The sequence below is a fragment of the Nicotiana tabacum genome, chromosome 22 (genome assembly GCF_000715075.1).
Source record: "Nicotiana tabacum cultivar K326 chromosome 22, ASM71507v2, whole genome shotgun sequence".
Classification (NCBI taxonomy): domain Eukaryota; kingdom Viridiplantae; phylum Streptophyta; class Magnoliopsida; order Solanales; family Solanaceae; genus Nicotiana; species Nicotiana tabacum.
In genome coordinates this window covers 118,183,794-118,209,545 of record NC_134101.1, presented here as the reverse complement: position 1 = coordinate 118,209,545, position 25,752 = coordinate 118,183,794, and the positions used below count along the sequence as shown (strand labels likewise).

General features: G+C 42.7%; 1 protein-coding gene across 1 annotated transcript; it reads right to left on the bottom strand.

Annotated features, from left to right (window-relative positions):
• Window positions 1–645: 645 nt before the first annotated feature.
• On the bottom strand, window positions 646–25,547 carry LOC107815619 (putative carbohydrate esterase At4g34215). Its single transcript, XM_016641233.2, has 3 exons — window positions 25,230–25,547; window positions 1,815–2,131; window positions 646–919 (listed from the first exon to the last, which is right to left on the bottom strand). Exons 1-3 carry the CDS (start codon window positions 25,504–25,506, stop codon window positions 698–700), a joined length of 816 nt encoding a protein of 271 aa, XP_016496719.1. The 5' UTR covers window positions 25,507–25,547; the 3' UTR covers window positions 646–697.
• Window positions 25,548–25,752: the final 205 nt, after the last annotated feature.

Here is a 25,752-nt window from a genome sequence, read left to right as displayed (position 1 = left end):
AGAACGAGTTAAATCGGTAAAGTGGTCACTTGAGAAACAGACCATAATCCAACAAACTACAGCTTGGACAGGTTGGGTTAATTAAAACTTTATGAATTAAAATTGGCTCTCCTAAGGTCTCAAATAGGTGATGGCATCTTTAAGCTGGTTAAAAAAATTAGTTGAATCAATAAGTATTAAAGTCTAATCAAAGATAATTTGAGCAGCAAATAATGTGTCATAATTCAACTATCAACTCAAATTGCTGCAGCGAGTTAAGGAGTTTGCACTTTTATATGCCAAAATTTGACTCCCTCTTGAACTAAAATAAATGTTACTCACATACCCTTTATGTTTTTGCAAAAATATAGAGAAAACTAATTTTTTTCCTTTTCTTTAATTGAACATTTAAAATGTGACTATGCATCATTGAAGTAGCTAGCTTGTATGATTAATTGCAAAGCATATTAAACATTACTCTTTTCTGAATGTTTTTTTTTGGTTTCCCCGTTGTCCGGTACCCGCATTGGAGAGCCCGACAATATCCGGATTCACGTTGCCTAGGGCCCCATTCGGAGGGAAGTGCTCCCTACCAAGGATTTTTCCATACTCAGGGCTCGAACCCGAGACCTCTGGATTTTTTTTCTTTTCTGAATGTTACACAGGTAATTAACTCTTTTTTTCTTTTATTTCTCAAATAATTGAAATACTCTTTACACTATTGACTATTAATAGATGAGGATGTGGTTGAAATTGTCTGAAGGAAAGCATCAGCCATCATCTGGCCTAGGAGGACTTGGGAAGAAGCAGTAAGGTGTAAATTGTCTTTTTGCAATTGCAAACCCTTGGCATCAACTGTTACTATATTTGGAAGGTCAGGATTTAGCTGTGCTTCTCTCACTATCTCTGTGTAATGCTTTCCTCCTGAAGCTAGAGCCACCTACACACAAGTTTGAAAATTAAATGTGTTACTAACAACAACAACAATACAGTATAATCTCACTTAGTGGGGTTTGGGGAGTGTAGTGTGTACGCAGACCTTACCCCTACCTTGGAGTAAAGAGGCTATTTCCAAATAGACCCCTGGTATCCTTCCCTCCAAGAACTTCCCACCTAGCTCTTGGGGAGACTAAGTGAGTATAAAAATACAAGCATAATGTGCCCAGGGCTACAAATTTTCTAGTTAAATCGAAAAATAAGTGAGGATAAAATAATAGGAAAAAAGATTGCAATAATCTTTCATACTCTATTTATGGCATACGCTTTAATTTTCAAAAAAAAATCCAACTTAGGTTTGAGGAGAAGTTAAATAATGTATCATGATTTGATTATTTATAAAAAAAAATTAAAATTAAAGTTGTAGAAGTCAACGAAACTATAGTCACCATTATTTGAGCTTTAGAATATGATAGTACAAAATAAATGCTCCATGCGTGTGTGTGTACATTATTCTTTCTTGATTTAAATGGCTTTAAATTTCAACTGATAAAGTTAACTAAATAAAAATTCGAAAGTTGGTGCCTCATAAGATCATTAGTTCATCATGTATTTCACATGGTACACCTGTTTTCGTAGTTTTTATTTCTTCTTTTTTATTAGTGTAGGTCCTCAGTTTAAACAATCAATTTTAATTTGTCTTTTTTAAAAACGTTTATTTTATAATTAAAGGAATTTGGCCTCAAGCTTAGGTGGCAAACTATGTATTCTGCCTTAAAACATCCATGATCCAACACAAGTTGCATAATTTAATCCTTATGCAAACGTGGTCCAACATCATGCTTGTAACTACAATTTTTCATTAAGAATTGATGAGATTAACCAAATTAAAGTATTACCTGGATAATCAAAAGGTCAGGTAATCCAAGATCACTTCTCAAATCAGTGAAGAATTTCTGCATTCTTCCTTTATAAGCAGTAGCATCACTCATTCTCACGGTATCACTCTCCCCTTGATACCACAGCATTGCTCTAATCTCCCCACAATATTCTTCTTGCAGTACTTTTGCAGCCGTGGCTCTCGTCACCAGCTGATTGTAAAAGAAAGTCCCCTTTTGCCATTCACTTATTTTCTTCCCTGCCAATGCACATGGGACCAACCCTACTGGTCCAAGACACGCCGTCTTATTCAATAAAGAATTTGCAAAGGGCATACCTGCAGAGACGAATATATATATATAGGATTTATAGTTGTATGGGTCCAAATTTGGACAAACACGATCGTTGATGAGCACGACGAACGATGAGATCCACACAGCTCGACATCTTGCAGAGGGCGATCTTAAGGCGAGCAAGAGACGATACGGCTCTTGCAGTAGTGTAGGCCCATTAGGGGACATCGGGAATATTTTAGAGAGCATGAAACAACTTTGGAAGGGGATTTTTTTTTTGGCTAATCCATAGTATTTACTGTAAACTTGCTTACATAAAAGATTGAGAAGACTATTGTTGAAATTCTTTCTGTTCTAAACAAGATAAGGAATTCTTATCATCTATATTCACCTCATCTATCTTTCATTCTAGAGATTATTATACTTAGCCAAGATTTACCCCTTCATTTTCTTTGATTGATTTGTTCAAAAAGGTTTCGGTATCTTTTGAGTCAAACAATTTAGTGTCGTCTGTGGGGATTTCTATAGCTGAGACCTTAGTTTCGTCTAGCTTTTTGAAAGAAATAATCACCTCTCATTTAATCTCTCAAAGTCCAACAATGGCAGGAAAAGGAGAAGCAAGGCTAAAGGCTATTAGGTGTCACGAACAACCTCCTGACTTCCCTCAATGAAGCCAGTGGAGAAGACAACGAAAACGTAACACTAAGTGCTACACTTGATGGAGAGATTTCACCCCTCCCCCTCCTCCCCCCCCCCCCCCCGCATGAGGGGTTTAACTGTCTCGCGCGAGATGGAAACCTCAACATCCGCAGCAGGAGAAGCACCACCGGCCGTGAAAAGGCTATTAGAAGAATGATTGACAAACACCTTGAGCAACATACTCGAAAAACCCATTCAGAGGAATATCGAAGACACCTTACCCGCAGAAACCGCAGTTGTCGCGGATGAGCCAGAAACTACACGAACAGATAACACCAGTACTATTGCTGACATAGGTAACGATGCACTTGCAGCCATCTTAAAGAAAATGGAATAGATGGAAAATGAGAACAAAACACTCCGCGACCAGATGAAAGAGCATCAGGAAAGGGTTGATAAATTACCGGGGGCTCCGAAGTTGCTACCAAAACGTGATGTGGGCTGATTCGTCGAACAACCATACAGCGAAGGGGAAGCCCCCCACTCTATTCCAAAAACCTTAAAATGCCACCATATCTAAAAATATATGATGGCATCACGGACCCAGAGGATCACTTAATCCATTACGTTACTACAGTAAAAGGTAACGATCTATCAAAAGAACAGGTGCCGTCAGTACTACTGAAAAGGTTCGGCGAAACTCTGACAGGAGGAGCGTTGACATGGTATTCCCAACTACCAGCACGATCGATATCAACGTTCGAAGAAATGGTATATAAGTTCGTCACCGCTCATGCGAGAGCGAAAAAGGCGGAGGCTAGGGTAAATGATATCTTCGTCGTCAGGCAAACGACGGGCGAGGGACTTCAGGATTTCCTAGCCCGATTCAACAGGTTAAGGATGAGCCTACCGAACGTGTCAGAAAGGATAGCGGTAGCAGCCTTTTAAAATGGGTTGAACAGAAACGGGTCAAAAGCAACCAAGAAGCTGCTAAGTAGACTCATCCCCCCCACCACCACCACGTGGGCCATAATCCTTATTGCGCCAAAGTGAGGGCAGACGAGGATGACCTGAACGACTCGATCCAGCGACTAACTTCAGTCCAAACCGAGACAAGGAGAGATCGCCAAAACGACGGCCGAAGAGATCAACTACCACGTTTCAACCGAGAAAGGCACCAGCCTTATGTTCGTTTATCCAACCCACTTCCTCGAAACATCGCACCACCTTGAAGCGAAAGAGGTATGCCTCCACTGTTATCTACTCATAACTTTTGTGTTTCTCCTTCAAAAATAGTGTACGCAGTAGAAAATCTCGGCACAAAGGTACAGTGTCCGCAAAAGATGAAGTCGGATCCGAGCACCAGGAGATCGAACATTCTGTGTGAATTCCACCAGGAAAGGGGACACAAGACCGAAGACTGCATAGGTCTGCGATAGGAAGTGGTAAGAATGTTAAACCAGGGATACCTGAAAGAACTGCTGAGTGATCGAGGATGGGCCAACTTCACTCGTGGACGCGATCAACCTTAAGGACCTCCAAAACCACTGTCACCAGCTCGTACCATACAAATGATCATCGGTGGCAGCGACGATACGATAATCAACCATGTGAAATTCACCACCACACACAAACTCAAGCGGACAGTCATCCACGAACGGTATGACGACCTCGAAGACAGTATCATCTTCAATAAATCGGATACCAATGGTTTGTCTTTTCCTCACTATGATGCTTTGGTTATAACTTTACGCATCGTGGATACCGACGTAAAGAGAATAATGATGGATGACGGAAGCGGCGCATGTATTATTCACCTACTAGTTCTCATGCAGATGAGGCTCGAGGATAAAATAATACCGCGTTGCATAACACTGACGGGTTTTAACAATATAGTGGAACGAACCTCTGGAGAGATAGGGTGTTACAACCCATATCCACATGTGTTAGTTCATTCCATATATTAGTTAACATAAATCCAAGAAGGAATTATCTTTGAGATGATAAGAAGTCAATCCTATTGGTCTTAAGTGATACAAGAGTGTATAAGGGTGATTAACCAATATTAGAAGTTAAACGAATCAAGGATGTTGTAACTCGTATTTTCAGGTAATCTAGCGGTGCTTAATACACTCAAGAGGTCATTTATTAAGGTATTTTAATCATATAATATCCGTATCATAAGTCTTGAAGTCAAACGAGTTATGAAACAAAAGTCGACAAAAGTTGTCGCAACTTAGGTTCATAATTTTACTTAAACATTAGGTCAAATGTTTCTAATCTTTTCTCATAATTTACAAGGAATTACGGGGTGATCTACCCACCAAATTAAAGATCTATGAGTCTAGTTTCCAACGCATTAAACCGTTCATCGATACGATCTCGGAGTAGAGAGATATTCGCGTTTTCGCGAGACTGCGCCAAGCACCTCTCTATGGGGCCCACTAAGTCGGTTTAAGATATTTGGACTTATATAGAATGACCACAACCCTTTTTTAGTCATTTCTTTTCACTATTTTCAGAACATAGAACCCTAGGAACATCCTCTCAAGGTTCTCTCAAGATTCAAGACCCAAAAAAAGGGCAAACAACACAAATCAAGTGTCGGGAATTCCGTGGCGCTAGTAAGTCTCTTGTTCTTCTTGTTGTTGCTCATTTTTGTGTCGTTCCAACTCGCGCGGGAGGTTGTTTTAAAGGGTATATGTTCTGTAAATACTCCCTAATGTTCTTAATATTAATCCTAGGTGATTTCAAGCCTTCTAAAGTGATTCTAGTGCCGAAAAACACTAATTGATCGCTAGTTTTATTTTTTTGCTGTTGTGGCAGCATTGGAGGGATATTTCTTGGAAATTTAAGGTCAAATTGGAGTTGTTCTTTCTGTATAAAGGTAAGGAACCTCTTACTCTATATGTATTTAAGATTATCCAAGTTTCGGCTAAGCCATTGAAGCTAGAACTTGTGAGATATATATATCGAAAGGTTTGGTAGTAGTGTTATTGTTTTGTGGACTGTTTTGCGTTGTTGTTGGGCTGCGTATTTTACTACTATCTTGTGGAGTTTTGGAGGAGGAAGGGTGTGGAGAAACACCATATATATGTAGGTTTATGGGCTGATAGTTATTCGTAACATTTCCAGGTTGTTTGACACGACTACAGTGGTCGTCGTATGTATGGAGTGATTAGGCTGTGTGTGGACTATTTTGGGAGGCTCAATATGTTTATTATTGATGTTGTTTGGGCTGTTTGGTGATTGTTTTGAATGGTGTGAGGTCATATATATAGGGGAGGTGCTGTCCGTTTCATCGTAAAATAGGTTGTGGTCGATACATAATAGTTATGACGCTTAAATGATAACGATAGTATCGTTTCTCTTATTGTAGACTAAGGAGTTTTGACAATTGCATAGCTTGAGATTGGGGCAGTATATACAAGGTATGTGAGGCTATCCCTTTCCTTCTTTTGCACGACTCCGATTGTACATAATGTAATGAACGAGCTTCCAAAGATACTCTACTCTTAGAAGCTAGCAGTACTTACATTGTTTTCCCTCTTATGGAACGATTGATGTTAATGTTGCTTCTCTTATTCTTATGTTATCAATGTTGTTCATACTTCCTGAATCTTATAAGGTTCATAGTGAAGACTTAGTCCTAATAACGTGTACAGAGGATACCGACCTTACGTCACTCCGAAAGGTTTAAAATGTGATTCCATGAGTCGAGCATGCATTATATATATGTATCTATTTTACTCTACCGAGCCACGCTATAGTTGGCCGGGTACGGCACCTATTGTGCAACCACTGATCAGTTGGGTTTTACCGAGCTCCACGTGGCCGGGTACGATTCTACCGAGCCTATTATGGCCGGGTACGATATGATGATGATGATGCCCACAGAGGCGAATGCTTTAAAGGTTTATGTATTTATACATATGTATCATGCATTTCATGTAAGTAGCCCTCAGAGGTACTAAGATGTTACAGGTTGTATATTCTCTATCCTTGCTTACATTACTGATCGTATTTATGGTTCCTTGCCTTACATACTCAGTACTTTATTCGTACTGACGTCCTTTTATTTGTGGACGCTGCATGTCGTGCTGCAGGTCCTGATAGACAGGCAGGTACAGCTCCCCCACCACAGTAGATCAGCGGTGATTGGCGAGATCCCTTCTCCGGACTTGCCTTGGTCTTGGTATGCAATTTTTGTTATAGACATTATGGGTATGTCGGGGCCCTGTTCCGGCTATGTTGCAACACTTATGTTCTTTTAGAGGCTCATAGACAGGTGTAGGCTCATGTATAGTTTGGTATGCCTTGTCGGCTAGTTTTTGTTGTATAGTCTTTCATAGTAGCGTGGTAGCTCATACCTTATATGTAGTTTCTTGATTGTCTGGTCATCCCCTGCTATGTATATGCATGCCATCATATTTTATTGCTGGTTGTCCATGATCTAGGTCTACCATTTATATTAATCTCGTCAGCCTTAAAAGATAATAATGAAGGTTAGATGAAATGTACGTTGGTGCTCGGCAAGTGTGGTCGGGTGCTAGTCATGGCCCTTCAGTTTGGGTCGTGACAAACTTGGTATCAGAGCAAGTCTGTCCTAGGGGTTGTCTATGAGCCGTGTCTAGTAGAGTCTTGATTATGGATGTGTAGCGCGCCACATTTATAATCAGGAGGCTACATGACATCTAGGGTTGTTACCTTCTTCCTGAATCTAGATCGTGCGTAGAGTTGAGTCGTAAGTGTTTGTCTCTAATATTCACCTTGTTTTTTTCAGTGATGCCTTCGACTAGGAAGCAAACGATTAGTAGGCGGCTTGATACAGCAGCGGGAGAGGGTACCAGTCAGGTGCCCCAAGTCAGAGCAGGACAAAGTGAGGCTCAAAGTGACATGCCCTCTCATACCTCATCTACTCCATCTCCTCCAGAGGATATTAGAAGGCACCCAGCGCCTCCAGTTCCTTCGTCTGACACTCCAGACCAGGATATGCGGAGTGCTTTGCAGTTATTGACTAGCTTGGTAGCTGCTCAGGCTCAGAGGCAGAATATAGGTGCTGCTGAGAAACCAGTTAGTACAAGAGTTCGTGATTTTATTAATTTAGACCCTCCAGTGTTTACCGGATCAGACCCCAAGGAGGACCCACAGACGTTTATTGACCAGGTTCATCGTACACTTCGTGTTATGCATGTTAGTGATACAGAGACAGTAGAGTTGGCTTCTTATCGGCTACGGGATTTAGCGGTTCTCTGGTATGATAGTTGGGAGAGATCCAGGGGTCCGAACCCTCCTCCAGCTGTGTGGAAGGAATTTTCTGAGGCCTTTCTTCGTCACTACTTGCCAGTTGAGATACGATGAGCTAGAGCTGATAAGTTCTTGAACCTTAGACAAGGTAATATGAGTGTACGAGAGTACAGTATGCAGTTTGATTCTTTGGCAAGGTATGCTCCCCATATGGTGGCCGAGATGAGTGATAGGGTGCATATGTTCGTGAATGGGTTGGGACCACATCTGATAAATGAGTGTACGACAGCCTCCTTGGTGGAGGGCATGGATATTTCCCGTATTCAAGCTTATGCCCAGACCCTAGAGGATCGTAAGCGCCAGCAGAGGGCAGTTAGGGAGCAGGATAGAGGCCAGCATAAGAGGGCGAGATTTGCAGGGTATTCTAATGACTTCAGAGGCCGCATCAGGCCACAGTTTTCGAGGAGTTCGGCGCCACCTGTAGCTAGTGCTCCTCCACAGTTTCAGAGGCCTCGATATGATCGATCCTATTCTGGTCCAGGTCAGAGTTCGCGGGCATCTGGCTCGCAACATCACAGGGATACTAGTCAGATGAGACCCCCAACACCACATTGTGATCAGTGCGGCAAGGCCCACTTTGGACTGTGTCGTCGAGGTTCTGATGCATGCTATTCGTGCGGGCAGCCTGGCCATATGATGCGGGATTGTCCTAATAGAGGAGGTGATGGTATGGCTCAGCTGACTGGATCTGTGTCTGGTTCTTCCTCATCAGTTCGACCTCCAGCACGGGGTTTTCAGCAGTCGACAGGTCGTGGTAGGGGTAGAGGTGCAGTGCCGAGTTCGAGTGGTGCTCAAAATCGAACCTATGCTCTAGTAGGTCGACAGGATCTCGAGTCGTCTCCAGATGTTGTTACAGGTATTATATCTGTGTTTTCTTATGATGTATATGCGTTGATTGATCCGGGATCTACATTATCATATGTTACACCCTTTGTGGCTAATAAGTTTGGCATTGAACCTGAATTGATAAGTAAACCCCTCGCGGTATCTACTCCGATAGGAGATTCTGTGATTGCTAGAAGGGTATATAGAGGTTGCACTGTGATGATTTGTAGTCGTCAAACCTCGGCAAAATTTATTTGAGTTAGAAATGGTTGATTTTGATGTGATAATGGGAATGGACTGGTTGGCCTCATGCTATGCAAATGTTGACTGTCGTACGAAGATGGTTAGGTTCCAATTTCCGGGTGAACCCGTCATTGAATGGAAAGGGAACATTGCTACACCGAAAGGTAGGTTTATTTCCTATCTTAAGGCAAGGAAAATGATCTCAAAAGGTTACATTTATCATCTCGTTCGCGTTAGGGATGTGGAGGCGAAACCACCTACTTTACAATCAATCCCTGTGGTCAACGAATTCCCAGATGTTTTCCCAGATGAACTCCCAGGCCTTCCTCCTGAAAGGGAGATTGAGTTTAGCATTGATGTGTTACCTGACACTCAACCGATCTCTATTCCTCCATACAGAATGGCCCCGGCAGAGTTGCGAGAGTTGAAGGTGCAGTTGAAGGACTTGCTGGATAAGGGCTTTATTAGGCCTAGCACTTCACCTTGGGGTGCACCAGTCCTATTCGTGCGGAAGAAAGACGGGTCGTTACGGATGTGTATCGACTATTGACAGTTGAATAAGTCTACTATAAAGAACAAGTATCCACTTCCAAGAATTGATGACCTGTTTGACCAACTCCAGGGTGCCAAGTATTTCTCCAAGATTGATTTACGTTCAGGGTATCATCAGGTAAGGGTTAGGGAGAAAGATATTCCAAAGACGGCCTTCCGGACAAGATATGGGCACTTTGAGTTCTTGGTGATGTCGTTCGGGCTAACAAATGCCCCAGCAGCTTTTATGGATCTCATGAATACTATATTCAGGCCCTATCTTGATGTGTTCGTGATTGTATTCATTGATGACATTCTAGTGTATTCTCGTTCGGAGGCGGAACACGCGGGCCACTTGCGGATAGTATTACAGACGCTTCAGGATCGTAAGTTATATGCTAAGCTCTCCAAATGTGAATTCTGGCTGAACTCAGTAGCATTCCTTGGCCATGTGATATCTGATGAGGGTATTAGTGTCGACACTCAGAAGATCGATGCAGTAAAGAATTGGCCGAGACCTACAACACCATCAGAAGTCCGCAGCTTCCTAGGACTAGCAGGATATTATAGGCGGTTTGTAGAAGGATTTTCCTCTATATCATCACCATTGACTAAGTTAACACAAAAAGCTACCAAATTCCAGTGGTCTGACACTTGTGAACGTAGTTTTCAGGAGCTGAAGAATCGATTGACATCTGCACCAGTGCTCACTCTTCCTGAAGGAACAGAAGATTATGTGGTATATTGTGATGCCTCAGGTATAGGTTTGGGTGCGTATTGATGCAGCGTGGGAATGTGATTGCTTATGCATCAAGACAATTGAAGAAGCATGAAAAGAATTATCCAACCCATGATTTGGAATTGGCTGCAGTAATATATGCTTTGAAGATATGGCGGCACTACTTATACGGCGTCCATGTTGACATCTACACAGATCACAAGAGTTTACAATACATCTTCAAGCAGAAAGAGTTGAATTTGAGGCAGCGTAGGTGGCTTGAATTATTGAAAGACTACGACGTCGAGATATTGTATCATCCCGGTAAAGCCAATGTTGTGGCAGATGCTCTCAGCCGTAAATCAATGGGAAGCTTAGTACATATTGAGGCGGGTAGATGGGGGTTGATTAAAGAGCTTCATCAGCTAGCCAATATGAGAATCAGATTGTTAGACTCTGATGACGGAGGTGTTACTGTACAGAATACATCAAAATCATCTTTGGTAGCCGAGGTAAAAGCACGACAATATGAAGATCCTATCTTAGTACGATTAAGAGAAAGCATTCAACAGTGTAAAAGTATGGCTTTTAGGATCGGAAAAGATGGGGCACTGAGATACCAGAGCCGATTGTGTGTGCCTAATGTGGCAGGGTTGCGAGAGAAGATTATGAATGAGATTCATCAATCCTGATATTCCATCCATCCCGGCTCGACAAAGATGTATCATGATGTCAAGGAGCAGTATTGGTGGGATAATATGAAGAAGTCTATTGCAGAATTTGTGGCCCAGTGTCCCAATTGTCAACAAGTAAAGATAGAACATCAGAAACCCGGTGGATTGCTTCAAAATATAGAGATTCCGACCTGGAAGTGGGAGGTGATTAATATGGACTTCATTATTGGATTACCTCGCTCTTATCATAAGTTTGACTCCATCTGGGTGATAATTGATCGACTTACAAAATGTGCCCATTTTCTGCCAGTGAAGACAACTTACACGGCTGAAGATTATGCGAAGTTGTATATCAAGGAGATTGTTAGGCTTCATGGTGTGCCCATATCTATTATATCAGACCGAGGAGCTCAATTTACGGCTAACTTTTGGAGGTCTTTCCAGAAGGGTTTAGGCACACAAGTAAATCTCAGCACTGCATTTCATCCGCAGACTGACGGACAGGCTGAACGTACCATTCAGACACTGGAAGATATGCTACGAGCATGTGTTCTAGATTTTAAGGGGAATTGGGATGATCATCTTCCACTCATAGAATTCGCCTATAACAATAGCTACCATTCCAGTATTAAAATGGCCCCATACGAGGCACTATACGGGAGGAGATGTAGATCACCAGTTGGATGGTTCGAAGTCGGTGAAACAGAATTATATGGGCCAGATTTGATTCACCAAGCTATTGAGAAGGTGAAAGTGATACAGGAGCGATTGAGGACGGCACAAAGCAGGCAAAAATCTTATTCTGATGTCCGACGTCGTGATCTAGAGTTTGAGGTTGGTGATTGGGTTTTCCTGAGGATCTCACCAATGAAGGGTATTATGCGTTTTGGGAAGAAAGGTAAGCTGAGTCCAAGGTATATCGGGCCGTATAAAATTCTTCGACGGATTGGACAGGTTGCTTATGAGTTAGAATTGCCATCCGAATTGGAATTTGTCCACCCGGTATTCCATGTATCTATGTTGAGAAAATGTATTGGAGACCCTTCTCGAGTCGTCCCTATCAAAGATGTACAAGTTACAGAGGACCTATCATATGAAGAAGTGCCAGTGGCGATATTAGATCGGCAAGTCCGCAAGCTGAGAACAAAAGATGTAGCTTCCGTCAAAGTATTGTGGAGGAACAAAAATATGGAAGAAATGACATGGGAAGTAGAAGAGGAGATGAAGTCTAAATACCCTTACTTATTCCAGAATGAAGATAACAAGGATGCTGGTGGAAGACAGGATACATTGGAAGAAGAAACGGCTTTATGAGGTAAGCAATAATTTGAGAATACTCCTCCTTAATACAAAATGGTGATATGTAGATAATGTAAATACGCATAATGCTTTGTGTAGACTTGTGAAACCATATGTTGGGCTTAATTACTTGCAAGTTTTGCTAGTGACCATTTTATAGGGGAAAATTGATCGGAAATTTCCATTGGAATCCACGGTGATTTAAACTCCCCCTAAACCCTTACATTCGAGGACGAATGTTCCTAAGGGGGGGAGGGTGTTACAACCCATATCCACATGTGTTAGTTCATTCCATATATTAGTTAACATAAATCCAAGAAGGAATTATCTTTGAGATGATAAGAAGTCAATCCTATTGGTCTTAAGTGATACAAGAGTGTATAAGGGTGATTAACCAATATTAGAAGTTAAACGAATCAAGGATGTTGTAACTCGTATTTTCAGGTAATCTAGCGGTGCTTAATACACTCAAGAGGTCATTTATTAAGGTATTTTAATCATATAATATCCGTATCATAAGTCTTGAAGTCAAACGAGTTATGAAACAAAAGTCGACAAAAGTTGTCGCAACTTAGGTTCATAATTTTACTTAAACATTAGGTCAAATGTTTCTAATCTTTTCTCATAATTTACAAGGAATTACAGGGTGATCTACCAACCAAATTAAAGATCTATGAGTCTAGTTTCCAACTCATTAAACCGTTCATCGATACGATCTCGGAGTAGAGAGATATTCGCGTTTTCGCGAGACTGCGCCAAGCACCTCTCTATGGGGCCCACTAAGTCGGTTTAAGATATTTGGACTTATATAGGATGACCACAACCCGTTTTTAGTCATTTCTTTTCACTATTTTCAGAACTTAGAACCCTAGGAACATCCTCTCAAGGTTCTCTCAAGATTCAAGACCCAAAAAAGGGCAAACAACACAAATCAAGTGTCGGGAATTCCGTGGCGCTAGTAAGTCTCTTGTTCTTCTTGTTGTTGCTCATTTTTGTGTCGTTCCAACTCGTGCGGGAGGTTGTTTTAAAGGGTATATGTTCTGTAAATACTCCCTAATGTTCTTAATATTAATCCTAGGTGATTTCAAGCCTTCTAAAGTGATTCTAGTGCCGAAAAACACTAATTGATCGCTAGTTTTATTTTTTTGTTGTTGTGGCAGCATTGGAGGGATATTTCTTGGAAATTTAAGGTCAAATTGGAGTTGTTCTTTCTGTATAAAGGTAAGGAACCTCTTACTCTATATGTATTTAAGATTATCCAAGTTGCGGCTAAGCCATTGAAGCTAGAACTTGTGAGATATATATATCGAAAGGTTTGGTAGTAGTGTTATTGTTTTGTGGACTGTTTTGCGTTGTTGTTGGGCTGCGTATTTTACTACTATCTTGTGGAGTTTTGGAGGAGGAAGGGTGTGGAGAAACACCATATATATGTAGGTTTATGGGCTGATAGTTATTCGTAACATTTCCAGGTTGTTTGACACGACTACAGTGGTCGTCGTATGTATGGAGTGATTAGGCTGTGTGTGGACTATTTTGGGAGGCTCAATATGTTTATTATTGATGTTGTTTGGGCTGTTTGGTGATTGTTTTGAATGGTGTGAGGTCATATATATAGGGGAGGTGCTGTCCGTTTCATCGTAAAATAGGTTGTGGTCGATACATAATAGTTATGACGCTTAAATGATAACGATAGTATCGTTTCTCTTATTGTAGACTAAGGAGTTTTGACAATTGCATAGCTTGAGATTGGGGCAGTATATACAAGGTATGTGAGGCTATCCCTTTCCTTCTTTTGCACGACTCCGATTGTACATAATGTAATGAACGAGCTTCCAAAGATACTCTACTCTTAGAAGCTAGCAGTACTTACATTGTTTTCCCTCTTATGGAACGATTGATGTTAATGTTGCTTCTCTTATTCTTATGTTATCAATGTTGTTCATACTTCCTGAATCTTATAAGGTTCATAGTGAAGACTTAGTCCTAATAACGTGTACAGAGGATACCGACCTTACGTCACTCCGAAAGGTTTAAAATGTGATTCCATGAGTCGAGCATGCATTATATATATGTATCTATTTTACTCTACCGAGCCACGCTATAGTTGGCCGGGTACGGCACCTATTGTGCAACCACTGATCAGTTGGGTTTTACCGAGCTCCACGTGGCCGGGTACGATTCTACCGAGCCTATTATGGCCGGGTACGATATGATGATGATGATGCCCACAGAGGCGAATGCTTTAAAGGTTTATGTATTTATACATATGTATCATGCATTTCATGTAAGTAGCCCTCAGAGGTACTAAGATGTTACAGGTTGTATATTCTCTATCCTTGCTTACATTACTGATCGTATTTATGGTTCCTTGCCTTACATACTCAGTACTTTATTTGTACTGACGTCCTTTTATTTGTGGACGCTGCATGTCGTGCTGCAGGTCCTGATAGACAGGCAGGTACAGCTCCCCCACCACAGTAGATCAGCGGTGATTGGCGAGATCCCTTCTCCGGACTTGCCTTGGTCTTGGTATGCAATTTTTGTTATAGACATTATGGGTATGTCGGGGCCCTGTTCCGGCTATGTTGCAACACTTATGTTCTTTTAGAGGCTCATAAACAGGTGTCGGCTCATGTATAGTTTGGTATGCCTTGTCGGCTAGTTTTTGTTGTATAGTCTTTCATAGTAGCGTGGTAGCTCATACCTTATATGTAGTTTCTTGATTGTCTGGTCATCCCCTGCTATGTATATGCATGCCATCATATTTTATTGCTGGTTGTCCATGATCTAGGTCTACCATTTATATTAATCTCGTCAGCCTTAAAAGATAATAATGAAGGTTAGATGAAATGTACGTTGGTGCTCGGCAAGTGTGGTCGGGTGCTAGTCATGGCCCTTCAGTTTGGGTCGTGACATAGTGCTACCCCTCCTGGAAGGAGGAGTCACCCTGGAGACGACGTTCCACATCATAAACCAAGAAACAGCCTACAATGCCATCATAGGGCGTCCATGGATACACGCCATGCGAGCCATCCCGTTAAGTTTCTATCAAGTAATCAAATTTCCTACCCCATGGGGGATATTCAGCATCCGAGGAGAGCAACGAACTACCCAAGAATGCTATCGGATCGCCCAAGATTGCACACACACCAAACAACTTAAAGGGACAACTACGGAAGCATAGCAATTAAACATATCGGGAACAAATCGGATCGTAGATGCTTGTAAGGCAACCGTAGAAGACCTCGACCCCGTCCAATTGGACAACACTGATAGCACGAAAAAGGATTATATGTGACACAACCTCTCAAAACCAAGTAAATATCGTGTGTTTTTAACTAACAATGCCGATTTGTTTGCCTTCCCATGCAGATATGCCAGGAATCCCAAGGTATATCGCCACACATAGGCTGAATGTCGATCCTCTTTACTCGCCAGTACGGCAAATAAGGAGAAAGTTCAATTCCGCCATCAATGAGGCGGTCAGTAAAGAGGTTGATAAATTACTCGGTAATAGTTCCATCAGAGAGTCAAAATATCCCCAATGGGTCGCTAATGTGGTCATGGTCAAAATGAAGAACGGGAAGTGGTGGGTGTGCGTCGACTTCACCGACTTAAACAAAACATGCCCGAAAGATTCCTTTCTATTACCACACATCGATCAGCTCATCGATGCGACGGCAGGACACGAACTGCTGAGCTTCTTAGATGCTTACTCAGGTTACAACCAAATTCTAATGGCTGAAGAAGACCAAGAAAAGACCAGTTTTATCACTCATCGAGGAACGTACTACTACAAGGTAATGTTGTTCGAACTCAAGAACGTAGGGGTGACGTATCAAAGGTTAGTCACCAAGATATTCAATGAACAACTTAGTAAGACCATGGAGGTTTACATCGACGGCATGCTAGTAAAGTCGAAAAAGAAAGAGGATCACATTGACCATCTGAAGGAAGCCTTCGAGATATTGAGGCAATACAGGATGAAGCTGAATCCCGAAAAATGCGCCTTCGGCATAACTTTATTAAAATTCCTTGGTTTTCTAGTGTCACAAAGGGGTATCGAGGTCAACCCGGATCAGATCAGGGCCATCGAAGATATTGACCAGCAAGAAGTAGGTGCAGAAATTAACAAGGAAAATAGTTGCCCTGTCGAGATTCATTTCACGATCATCGGACAGATGCTACAAATTCTTCATTGTGCTAAGGAAAGACCACGGACTGCAGTGGAATGCAGAATGCGTCGACGCCTTGAGGAAGTTGAAAGCGTATCTATCCTCGCCACCACTACTCGTTAAGGTAGACCCGAGTGAATGCCTACTAGTATACCTACCAGTCTCCAAAGTCGCGGTAAGTGCAGTCTTGATCCATGAAAACAAAGGTACGCAATCTCTGATTTACTATATTAGCAAAACCTTAATTGATGCTGAAATAAGGTACCCTCACCTTGAAAAACTAGCTTTGGCATTAGTCGTAGCTTCACGAAAGCTTAGACCATATTTTCAATGTCACCCCATAAAAGTGGTGACAACCTTCCCCCTGAGGGGTATCCTACACAAACCCGAATTATCGGGTAGACTGGCCAAATGGGCCATAGAATTAAGCGAGCACGACATAACGTACCAACCACAAACTGCCATTAAGTCGCAGGTGCTCACCGATTTCGTCGCTGATTTCAGCGCAGAAATATTGCCTGAAGTAGAGCAGGAGGCACTATGCGCTTCCGCACACTCCGACCTCTGGGTCCTCTACACTGACGGTGCATCTAATGCATCGGGATTGGGACTGGGACTCGTCCTCGAAGTTCCTACGGGCAAAGTAATTCTCCAGTCCATACGATGCCCCGAGATGACTAACAACGAGGCCGAGTATGAAGTTGTGATTGTAGGATTAAAATTAGCCCTCAAATACTCTTCACGACTCGTCCTCCATTGCGACTCTCAACTCGTAGTGAACCAAGTCACCGGGACTTTCCAAATCAAAGAACAGAGATTACAAAGTACCAGTAAATAATTCACAAACTGCTGCCAGAATTCGATGAATGCCGCCTCGACCAAATACCCAGGGCACAGACTATCGAAGCAGACGGCCTTGCCAAGCTAGTGGCAGCCACCAAATATATCAATAAGGAAAACGTGGTCACCCTTCTCCATTCCGTAATAGACTAAATCGAGGTACATTCTGTAAACCTAAATTGGGACTGGCGCTACCGTTTCGTAGCATATTTGCAGGATGGAACGCTCTCACAATATAAAAAAGAAGCCAAAAAGCTTCGAATACAGGCGGCCAGATACAGCATCGTAAACTGTGATCTCTACAGGAGAAAGTTCGGCGGCCCTTGGCCAAATGTCTTGGGCCAAATCAAACACGATGAGTACTGGAAGAAGTACACAAGGGGAGCCCACACGAGAAATCGCACCCTCATCCGATGCCTCATGGATACTACTGGCCCACTATGAAAAAAGAATTTGCGGACTATGTTAGAAAATGTGAACAGTGTCAAAAGTACGCCCCTATGATACATCAAATAGGGGAACTCCTTCATTTTGTCACTTTACCATGGCCATTCATAAAGTAGGGGATGTATATTGTCGGACCCTTCCCAGCAGGACGAGGTAAGATACGTTTCCTTTTGGTTTTAACTGATTACTTTTCTAAATGGGTGGAAACAGGTGCATACACTCAGATACGTGAGCAAGAGGTCATCGCGTTCATATGGAAAAATATAATATGCCGTTTCGGCATCCCAAAGAAATCAGCTGCGACAACGGACCTCAGTTCGACGGAAAGAAAATGATCGAGTTTTTCAAAAAATGGCACATCAAACGAATACTCTCCATGCCATATCATCCCGCAGGAAATGGTCAAGCCGAATCCTCCAATAAAGTAATACTGAATATATTGAAAAAGAAGCTCAAGGACGCCAAAGGGCTATGGCCTGAACTATACCAGAAGTATTATGGGCATACCATACTCCACCAAAAACCAGTACAGGAGAGACGCCATATTCACTAGTTTACGGGACTGACACAGTTATACCCGTCGAGGTCGGAGAGCCTAGCTTGAGATACTCCAACGAGAGTGGACCAAACAACAACGAAAATAGGCTACAAGATCTAGATGAAGTCGAAGAACAAAGAGACATGGCCCATATAAGAATGGTAGCCCAAAAGCAACAAGTAGAAAGGTATTACAACAAAAATGCCAAAGTGCGACCGCTCAAGGTTGGAGATTACGTCCTCAAAGCTAAAACACAAGCAGCGAAGGACCCTAATAAGGGAAAACTGGGAACAAACTGGGACGGACCATACAAAATCACGGTGGCAGCAAACAAATGAGCATTCCAGTTAGAGACAATGGAAGGAGAACTACTCCAAAACAACTAGAATATCGCCCCTCTCAAATATTTTCACTTCTGAAAGGAGGCGCCACCTAAGTCGTACTCTTTTTCCCTCATCCGGGTTTTGTCCCAATTGGGTTTTCTCGATGAGGTTTTTAATGAGGTGGCAAGGGGGACGTCTCGAGGTTCAGAGTATTGTTGATTATGCCACCCGTCGACATATTCTCCAGGCCGAGTAATGAAGGGACTGGATATAGATAATCAAATCTCCAGTGTACAAAGTCGACATGTGATTCTTACAGGAATGTAATTAAATCGTCATTGTATGAATAAAGCCGACATGTATTTTCCTACTGGATTATGATCAAACCTCCAATGTGAACATCCCAGTGGCCAAGGCCATCGACGAATATATTAGTTCGACCTCGTTCGAACTACGACGGGATCCTACTTCGACGACAGTTCGAAGCAACATCCCAATGGCCAAGGCCATCGATGAATATATCAGTTCAACCTCGTTCCAACTACAACGGGATCCTACTTTGACGACAGTTTGAAGCAACATCCCAATGGCCAAGGCCATCGACGAATATATCCGTTTGACCTTGTTCTAACTACGACGAAATTCTACTTTGACGATAGTTTGAAGCAACATCCCTATGGACAAGGCCATCGACGAATATATCAGTTCGACCTCGTTCGAACTACGACGGGATTCTACTTCGATGACAGTTCGAAGCAACATCCATCGATGAATATATAAGTTTGACCTCGTTCGAACTACGACGGGATTCTACTTCGACTACAGTTCGAAGCAACATCCCAATGCCCAAGGCCATCGACGAATATATCAGGTCGACCTCGTTTGAACTATGATGGGATTCTACTTCGACGATAATTCGAAGCAACATCCTATGGACAAGGCCATCGACAAATATATCAGTTCAACCTCGTTTAAACTACGATAGGATTTTATTTCGAAGATAATTCGAAGAAACATCCCAATGGCCAAGGCCATCGATGAATATATCAGTTCGACCTCGTTTGAACTACAACGGGATCCTACTTCAACGACAGTTCGAAGAAACATCCCAATGGCCAAGGCCATTGATGAATATATCAGTTCGACCTCGTTCGAACTACAATGGGATCCTACTTTGACGACAGTTCGAAGCAACATCCCAATGGCCAAGGCCATCTACGAATATATCAGTTCGACCTCGTTCGAACTACGACGGGATTCTACTTCGACGACAGTTCGAAGCAACATCCATCGATGAATATATAAGTTCGACCTCGTTCGAACTACGACGGGATTCTACTTCGACGACAGTTCGAAGCAACATCCCAATGGACAAGGCCATCGACGAATATATCAGTTCGACCTCATTTGAACTATGATGGGATTCTACTTCGACGACAGTTCGAAGCAACATCCCTATGGCCAAGGCCATCGACGAATATATCAGTTTGACCTCGTTCAAACTATGATAGGATTTTACTTCGAAGATAATTCGAAGCAACATCCCAATGGCCAAGGCCATCGATGAATATATCAGTTCGACCTCGTTCAAACTACGACGGGATCCTACTTCAACGACAGTTTGAAGCAACATCCCAATGGCCAAGGCCATCGACGAATATATCAGTTCGACCTCGTTCGAACTACAATGGGATCCTACTTCGACGACAGTTCGAAGAAACATCCCATTGGCCAAGGCCATCTACGAATATATCAGTTCGACCTCATTTAAACTATGACGGGATTCTACTTCGACGACAGTTCAAAGCAACATCCTAATGGCCAAGGCCATCGACAAATATATCAGTTCGACCTCATTCGAACTACGATGGGATCCTACTTCGACAACAGTTCAAAGCAACATCCCAATGGCTAAGGCCATCGATGAAAATACGAGTTCAACCTCGTTCGAACTACGACAGGATCCCACTTCGACGATCGATCGAAAATAGCATCCTAGAGGCTAAAGCCATGGACAAAAGAAAAAGGAATAGACCTCACCCAAAGGCTAAATCGGCTTAACAGTTCGATAGGTACCCCGGATGCCATAGATATCGCAAATATCATCACCAAACCGATAGAACAAATTTTACATTACATCAAAATGTTACACCAATATTTACAACGGGCTCAAGCACGCCCCTTACAAAAGTCCCAAACAAAAGGTCACACGCCATCCCCGGTGGGGTACGCGTCTTCGTACCAAGAGTTAGAAGCAAGACGATTTGCATCATCGGAGTTGATGTCATCCCCATCAGGAGTAAGAGGGCCGTACATGCACGCCTCCCGAGCTGCGCGAGCTTCGGTATACATAACCCGAAGCTATGCTTCAGTTGCTCTCCCCTCGGCATGAAAAGCCTTGTACATGTCAAGTCGGGCCTCAGCAAGGACCCACAACTCATATAAGCGACGAGGCACAACCGGATCGTCCAAGGCACGAGACGAAGAAGGTTGAGAGTGCTGACTTGCATCATCCGCTCCCAGCGAGGCCACTTGTCCATTCAACACAGATAGATCCGCCTCTAACTCTTTAATACGCCTTTTAAGCCTCGTGACCTTAATCTTAGAGGCCTCCTTGTCCTCGGTCAGCTCCGACCTACAAACACGAAGGGTATACTCCAAGGCTGTCGTGCCAGAAATAGTCGCCGCCAGTTTATCAGCACCGACGTTCAGTTCACCCTTAAGCCCCTCAATCTCCACATCCTTCGCATTCAATTCAGCGGTCAAACTGGCCACATTCGCTTGTAAGTCGGCATTCTTGGCCATCACCCCCTGCTTAACTCTAGCTCATCCTCTTTCACCTTAAGGGAGGCCTCAAGTTCACTATTGCGGGCGACAGCCTTCATGAGCTCCTCATCTCGCTCCATCAGCTCTTCGACCTTGCACGCCAGTTAGTCCTCCCTCTGTTTGAGTCCTTCGCGGAACAACTGAAAGTCAGGGTCCTAATTATAAATATCATCCATTGCACGATGCTTAGTGCGGTACTGTTGATACTTGGAAGACATCTTCCCATAGACAGTTGTCCTCTTCCTTTCCTGACGCTCGCGCTCAGTCTCTATGATAAGGGTCTGGCACAAAAAAAGAGAGAAGTTAAAAACAAAAATACAGGTCGACAATCACAACACAAGACCAACGACAAATAGGAAAAGAAAGGCACATACCCAAAGGTCATACCGGTAACGCTCTAGGACAACTCCATGTCACTCATCACCCTAAGCACTTCATTTTCCGGGGCAGCGCATAGAGTGGCCGAAGCAGACGTCACCTGATCGCAGTTCAATAACAAGTTGTAGTCCCCCGGGATGACTATGTGACAATCAGATCCTTCCGCTCTGACCTCCATGTGAGTATGGCGACCTACAAACTCGCGAACGTCCTTTGGGTCGACATCTGAATCTGAGCCTTTGCCCACAACACGACGGCCTCCAACGTTGGACGATGCGCCGCCCTCAGCGAAGCACACGGAGCCGACCCCTGGATAAACTCCTTCCGTTTGAGGAGATCTCCCCGCTAAAATGGCGTCGGCCATAAACGTGGGTACAGGTGCCGTCTGTGATGCCCTGCTTCTATTAGCGTCCATGGCCACATCATTCCCAAGCTCCATTCTCCTTCTCTTTCTCGACAACGACTCATCCCCGTTAGAGGATTCGTCCAAAGGGTGTGGGGCCGGTATTGAAGAAGCCTCCTCCCTCATGACTATGACCCGAGAGGGACCCTCTACTTGAATTGGTTGAGGATGACCCTCTCGAACAAATTCATTTAAAGTAAACTGCATTCCTGCGGCAGCAACGAGCAGTCAGAATGCAGGGACTGGCGCCCTCCGCCTGAAAGCTCCTCGACTTGTCATCACGAAGAGTCGTATCAATAGACGATGATATATATCCAACAAAGTGGTAAAGGGGAAAACATTTACCGGATGGAACTCTAGGGCCATAACGCTTTATAAAGGCAGACCAATCTCGGGTTTTCGCTACATGGGGCAACAGACGGGCTACCCAATCCCTTATGCCAGCAATAGGGCAGGGCGGACGTCCCATAACTGCCAACAAGAAGCGAAAAAACATTATAATGAATATAGATGAAGAAAGAGTAGAATGAATAGTGACACTTATGAGTTTCGTTCCACCGCTCCGGGAACCTGGCGGAGTCAGAAACGATGTGTTCAGTTTTGACAAAGAAGTACTTATGCCAAAACTTACGACTTGCTCGGTTGTCAGTCCCAACTACCAGCCTTTTTGTGCCACGGTGCCTCAGATGCACCATAGTACCCTTGTGGAAGTTGGGCGAGAATAGGTGTAGAAGGTGGTGGATAGAAACATCGCATTCCGCCAACTCCGTATACTTGGTCAGCAACAGAAGTATCTTGAGCGTATATGGTGAAAGTTGTGCCGGACAAACTTGGTAGAACCTACAGAACTCTTTCACTAATGGGAGGAGGGAAAAAGAGTAACCAATCATGAAAGAGTACTTGTAGTAGAAAGTGCAGTACCCGGGTCTGCGGACCTCTACGAAATCCCTCCCCGCTGGAACCATGTCAACATGAGCGGGAATGACGTACTTTGCACGAAGTGCATCAATGTGAACTTGCTCCATCTCAGAAAATACGGGGGTAGGAGTGGAAGGGGGATCTTTGAGGAAGTCACTTCGAGACATGGGGTGTCTAGGCAGTAACTCCTCCACCGTAGGAAGACTGTCACCTTCTTCTACAGCCATACCCTCACCACTTGAAGAGGGTGCCATGGACAACGGGGCGGCTTCAGAAACCCCTTCACGAGATCGATATGATCTTGGCATGCTTTCGTTAAAAAAGGCAGTGACACAAAAAAAAGGAAGAAGAAGAGGCTGAGAACGAAGGGTGTGAGAGGAAGATAAAGAAGGGTGTTAAGGCAAACTCGGAGAAATAAGGAGGGATAATCAGAAATGAAACGGCTAAGAATTTTAAAAAAAAAACAAACCCTCCACCTATTTATAGGATTGGGTAGCGCCAGAATCGAAGAGGAAGGCCACAGAGTTGCACCAAAATCGAAGCGACAAGCCATCAATCCCCCACCTCAAAAACACACGTAATGATGACGCACGTGAAGATGATTTCATTTCCCGGTAAAATGCATTAATTGGTGTCTTGCTAAGCACGCTGAACGCCTACCATTGGCCAGGCCGTAACGCTTTGTAGGGTCAAATTTCTCCGTAAGAACGCACGGTGTCCGCTCATCGAGGACGCACCAAGTTGCAACCCCAACAAGCGGAGGGACTAACTGTATGGGTCCAAATTTGGACAAACATGACCGTTGATAAGCACGACGAACGACGAGATCCACACAGGTCGACATTTTGCAGAGGACGACCTTAAGGCGAGCAAGAAACGGTACGGCCCTTGCAGTAAGTGCAGGCCCATTAGGGGACATCGGGAATATTCGAGCAAGAGACGATACGGCTCTTGCAGTAGTGTAGGCCCATTAGGGGACATCGGGAATATTTTAGAGAGCATGAAACAACTTTGGAAGGGGATTTTTTTTTTGGCTAATCCATAGTATTTACTGTAAACTTGCTTACATAAAAGATTGAGAAGACTATTGTTGAAGTTCTTTCTGTTCTAAACAAGATAAGGAATTTTTATCATCTGTATTCACCTCATCTATCTTTCATTCTAGAGATTATTATACTTAGCTGAGATTTACCCCTTCATTTTCTTTGATTGATTTGTTCAAAAATGTTTCGGTATCTTTTGGGTCAAACAATAGTAAGTGAGTTCAAAATGAGTCTAATTTATCTATACATATACATAAGCGTAAAACATTATTTGCGTACGTACTTAATATTAGAGGTGACAAAATCAACATAGTTTTTAGTGTATCTGTCCAACTAGAGACGGATCTAGAATTTAATGTTTATGGGTTCCTGCAACGACCTCGAGTAAATATTCAATAGTTGTTGGGTTCACATTCAAAGATTTATTGATATTAGTAGATTTTTCGAACGCATTTACACTATTTGGATAAAAATTACTAGATTTACGTGAACATGTAGGTCGTAAGGTAGATCTGCCGTTGTATCCAACCTCTCCTAGTTTAAATGGATTTGATTATGACTGTTTGTTAAGTTGTCCCAATGGTTAATTTAAAATGAGACATCAAGCTATATATTGGATGCAAGTGCCACGCAAATTCAAACATGCGTAATCAGATTTGGATATTGAGAGAGATGCAAATTTGGAAGAATTTAAGCTAATAATTTTTGCCCAAAAAAAAAAATCATTAACCTTCACCTTTTTTTTTTCAAAAAATAAAAGAAAGAATGAGGGGAGGTTGGATTAAGTTAGACGGGTCAAGCTATGGCTAGTTATTTGACTCATCTTAATCCAACTCATTTAACTCATTTAGACCGAAACAAACTTTGGACATGTTGGATCATTGATCATACTTCAACCTGCCTAAGTTTGACCCAACTTTTAATTCCATTTGAAACCCTAATACATATTGTTTCCGCCAAAAGTAATCGGTTTAGTTTAACCCATTAAAATCGTTCCAAATCTGACTCTACATACCTGGACCAATTCCACAAGTAACATTCACGTCGATATCTGCATGTAAAGGTTCTGTTGCTTCTACCCATTGCAGATTGGCATCAAGTTTGAGGATGGCCGGATTAGGGCTACACTCCGGCGGAACGATACCGTCCCATTTGTTCTTCACAACGCCTCCTTGGCCGGACATGTTGCTCTGTCCGGCTAGCAAGAAGATATTCTTAACCTGTGAATTTGCTATAGCTGTAAAATACGATGAAGCCATAAGCATGAGTAATAATAGTATTGACTTTGCCATTTGTTATAGAATGTTTTTCCCTCTATGAATTCCATTCAACTTTTCAGATATATATATATATATATATTGGTTAGCTTTCGTGTGTATAAAAGGGAGTTTGAAGTTCACAGCAAGGACTCTTTTATTTATTACTTTAGTAGGAGTACTAGTTAATACTACATTTTTTTATTTTCCATGTGATTCGTCTGATAATACATAAATAAATTATAATCGAAGCATTTTGTCAGCTCGCATCTTCCTTAACAG

Coding starts and splice junctions, on each gene's coding strand:
- LOC107815619 (XM_016641233.2), bottom strand. CDS start 25,506: ATGGCAAAGTCAATACTATTATTACTCATGCTTATGGCTTCATCGTAT. Junction 2,132..25,229: donor TACTTGTGGAATTGGTCCAG/GTATGTAGAGTC, acceptor TCGTCTCTGCAG/GTATGCCCTTTGCAAATTCT. Junction 920..1,814: donor CTGACCTTTTGATTATCCAG/GTAATACTTTAA, acceptor ACTTGTGTGTAG/GTGGCTCTAGCTTCAGGAGG.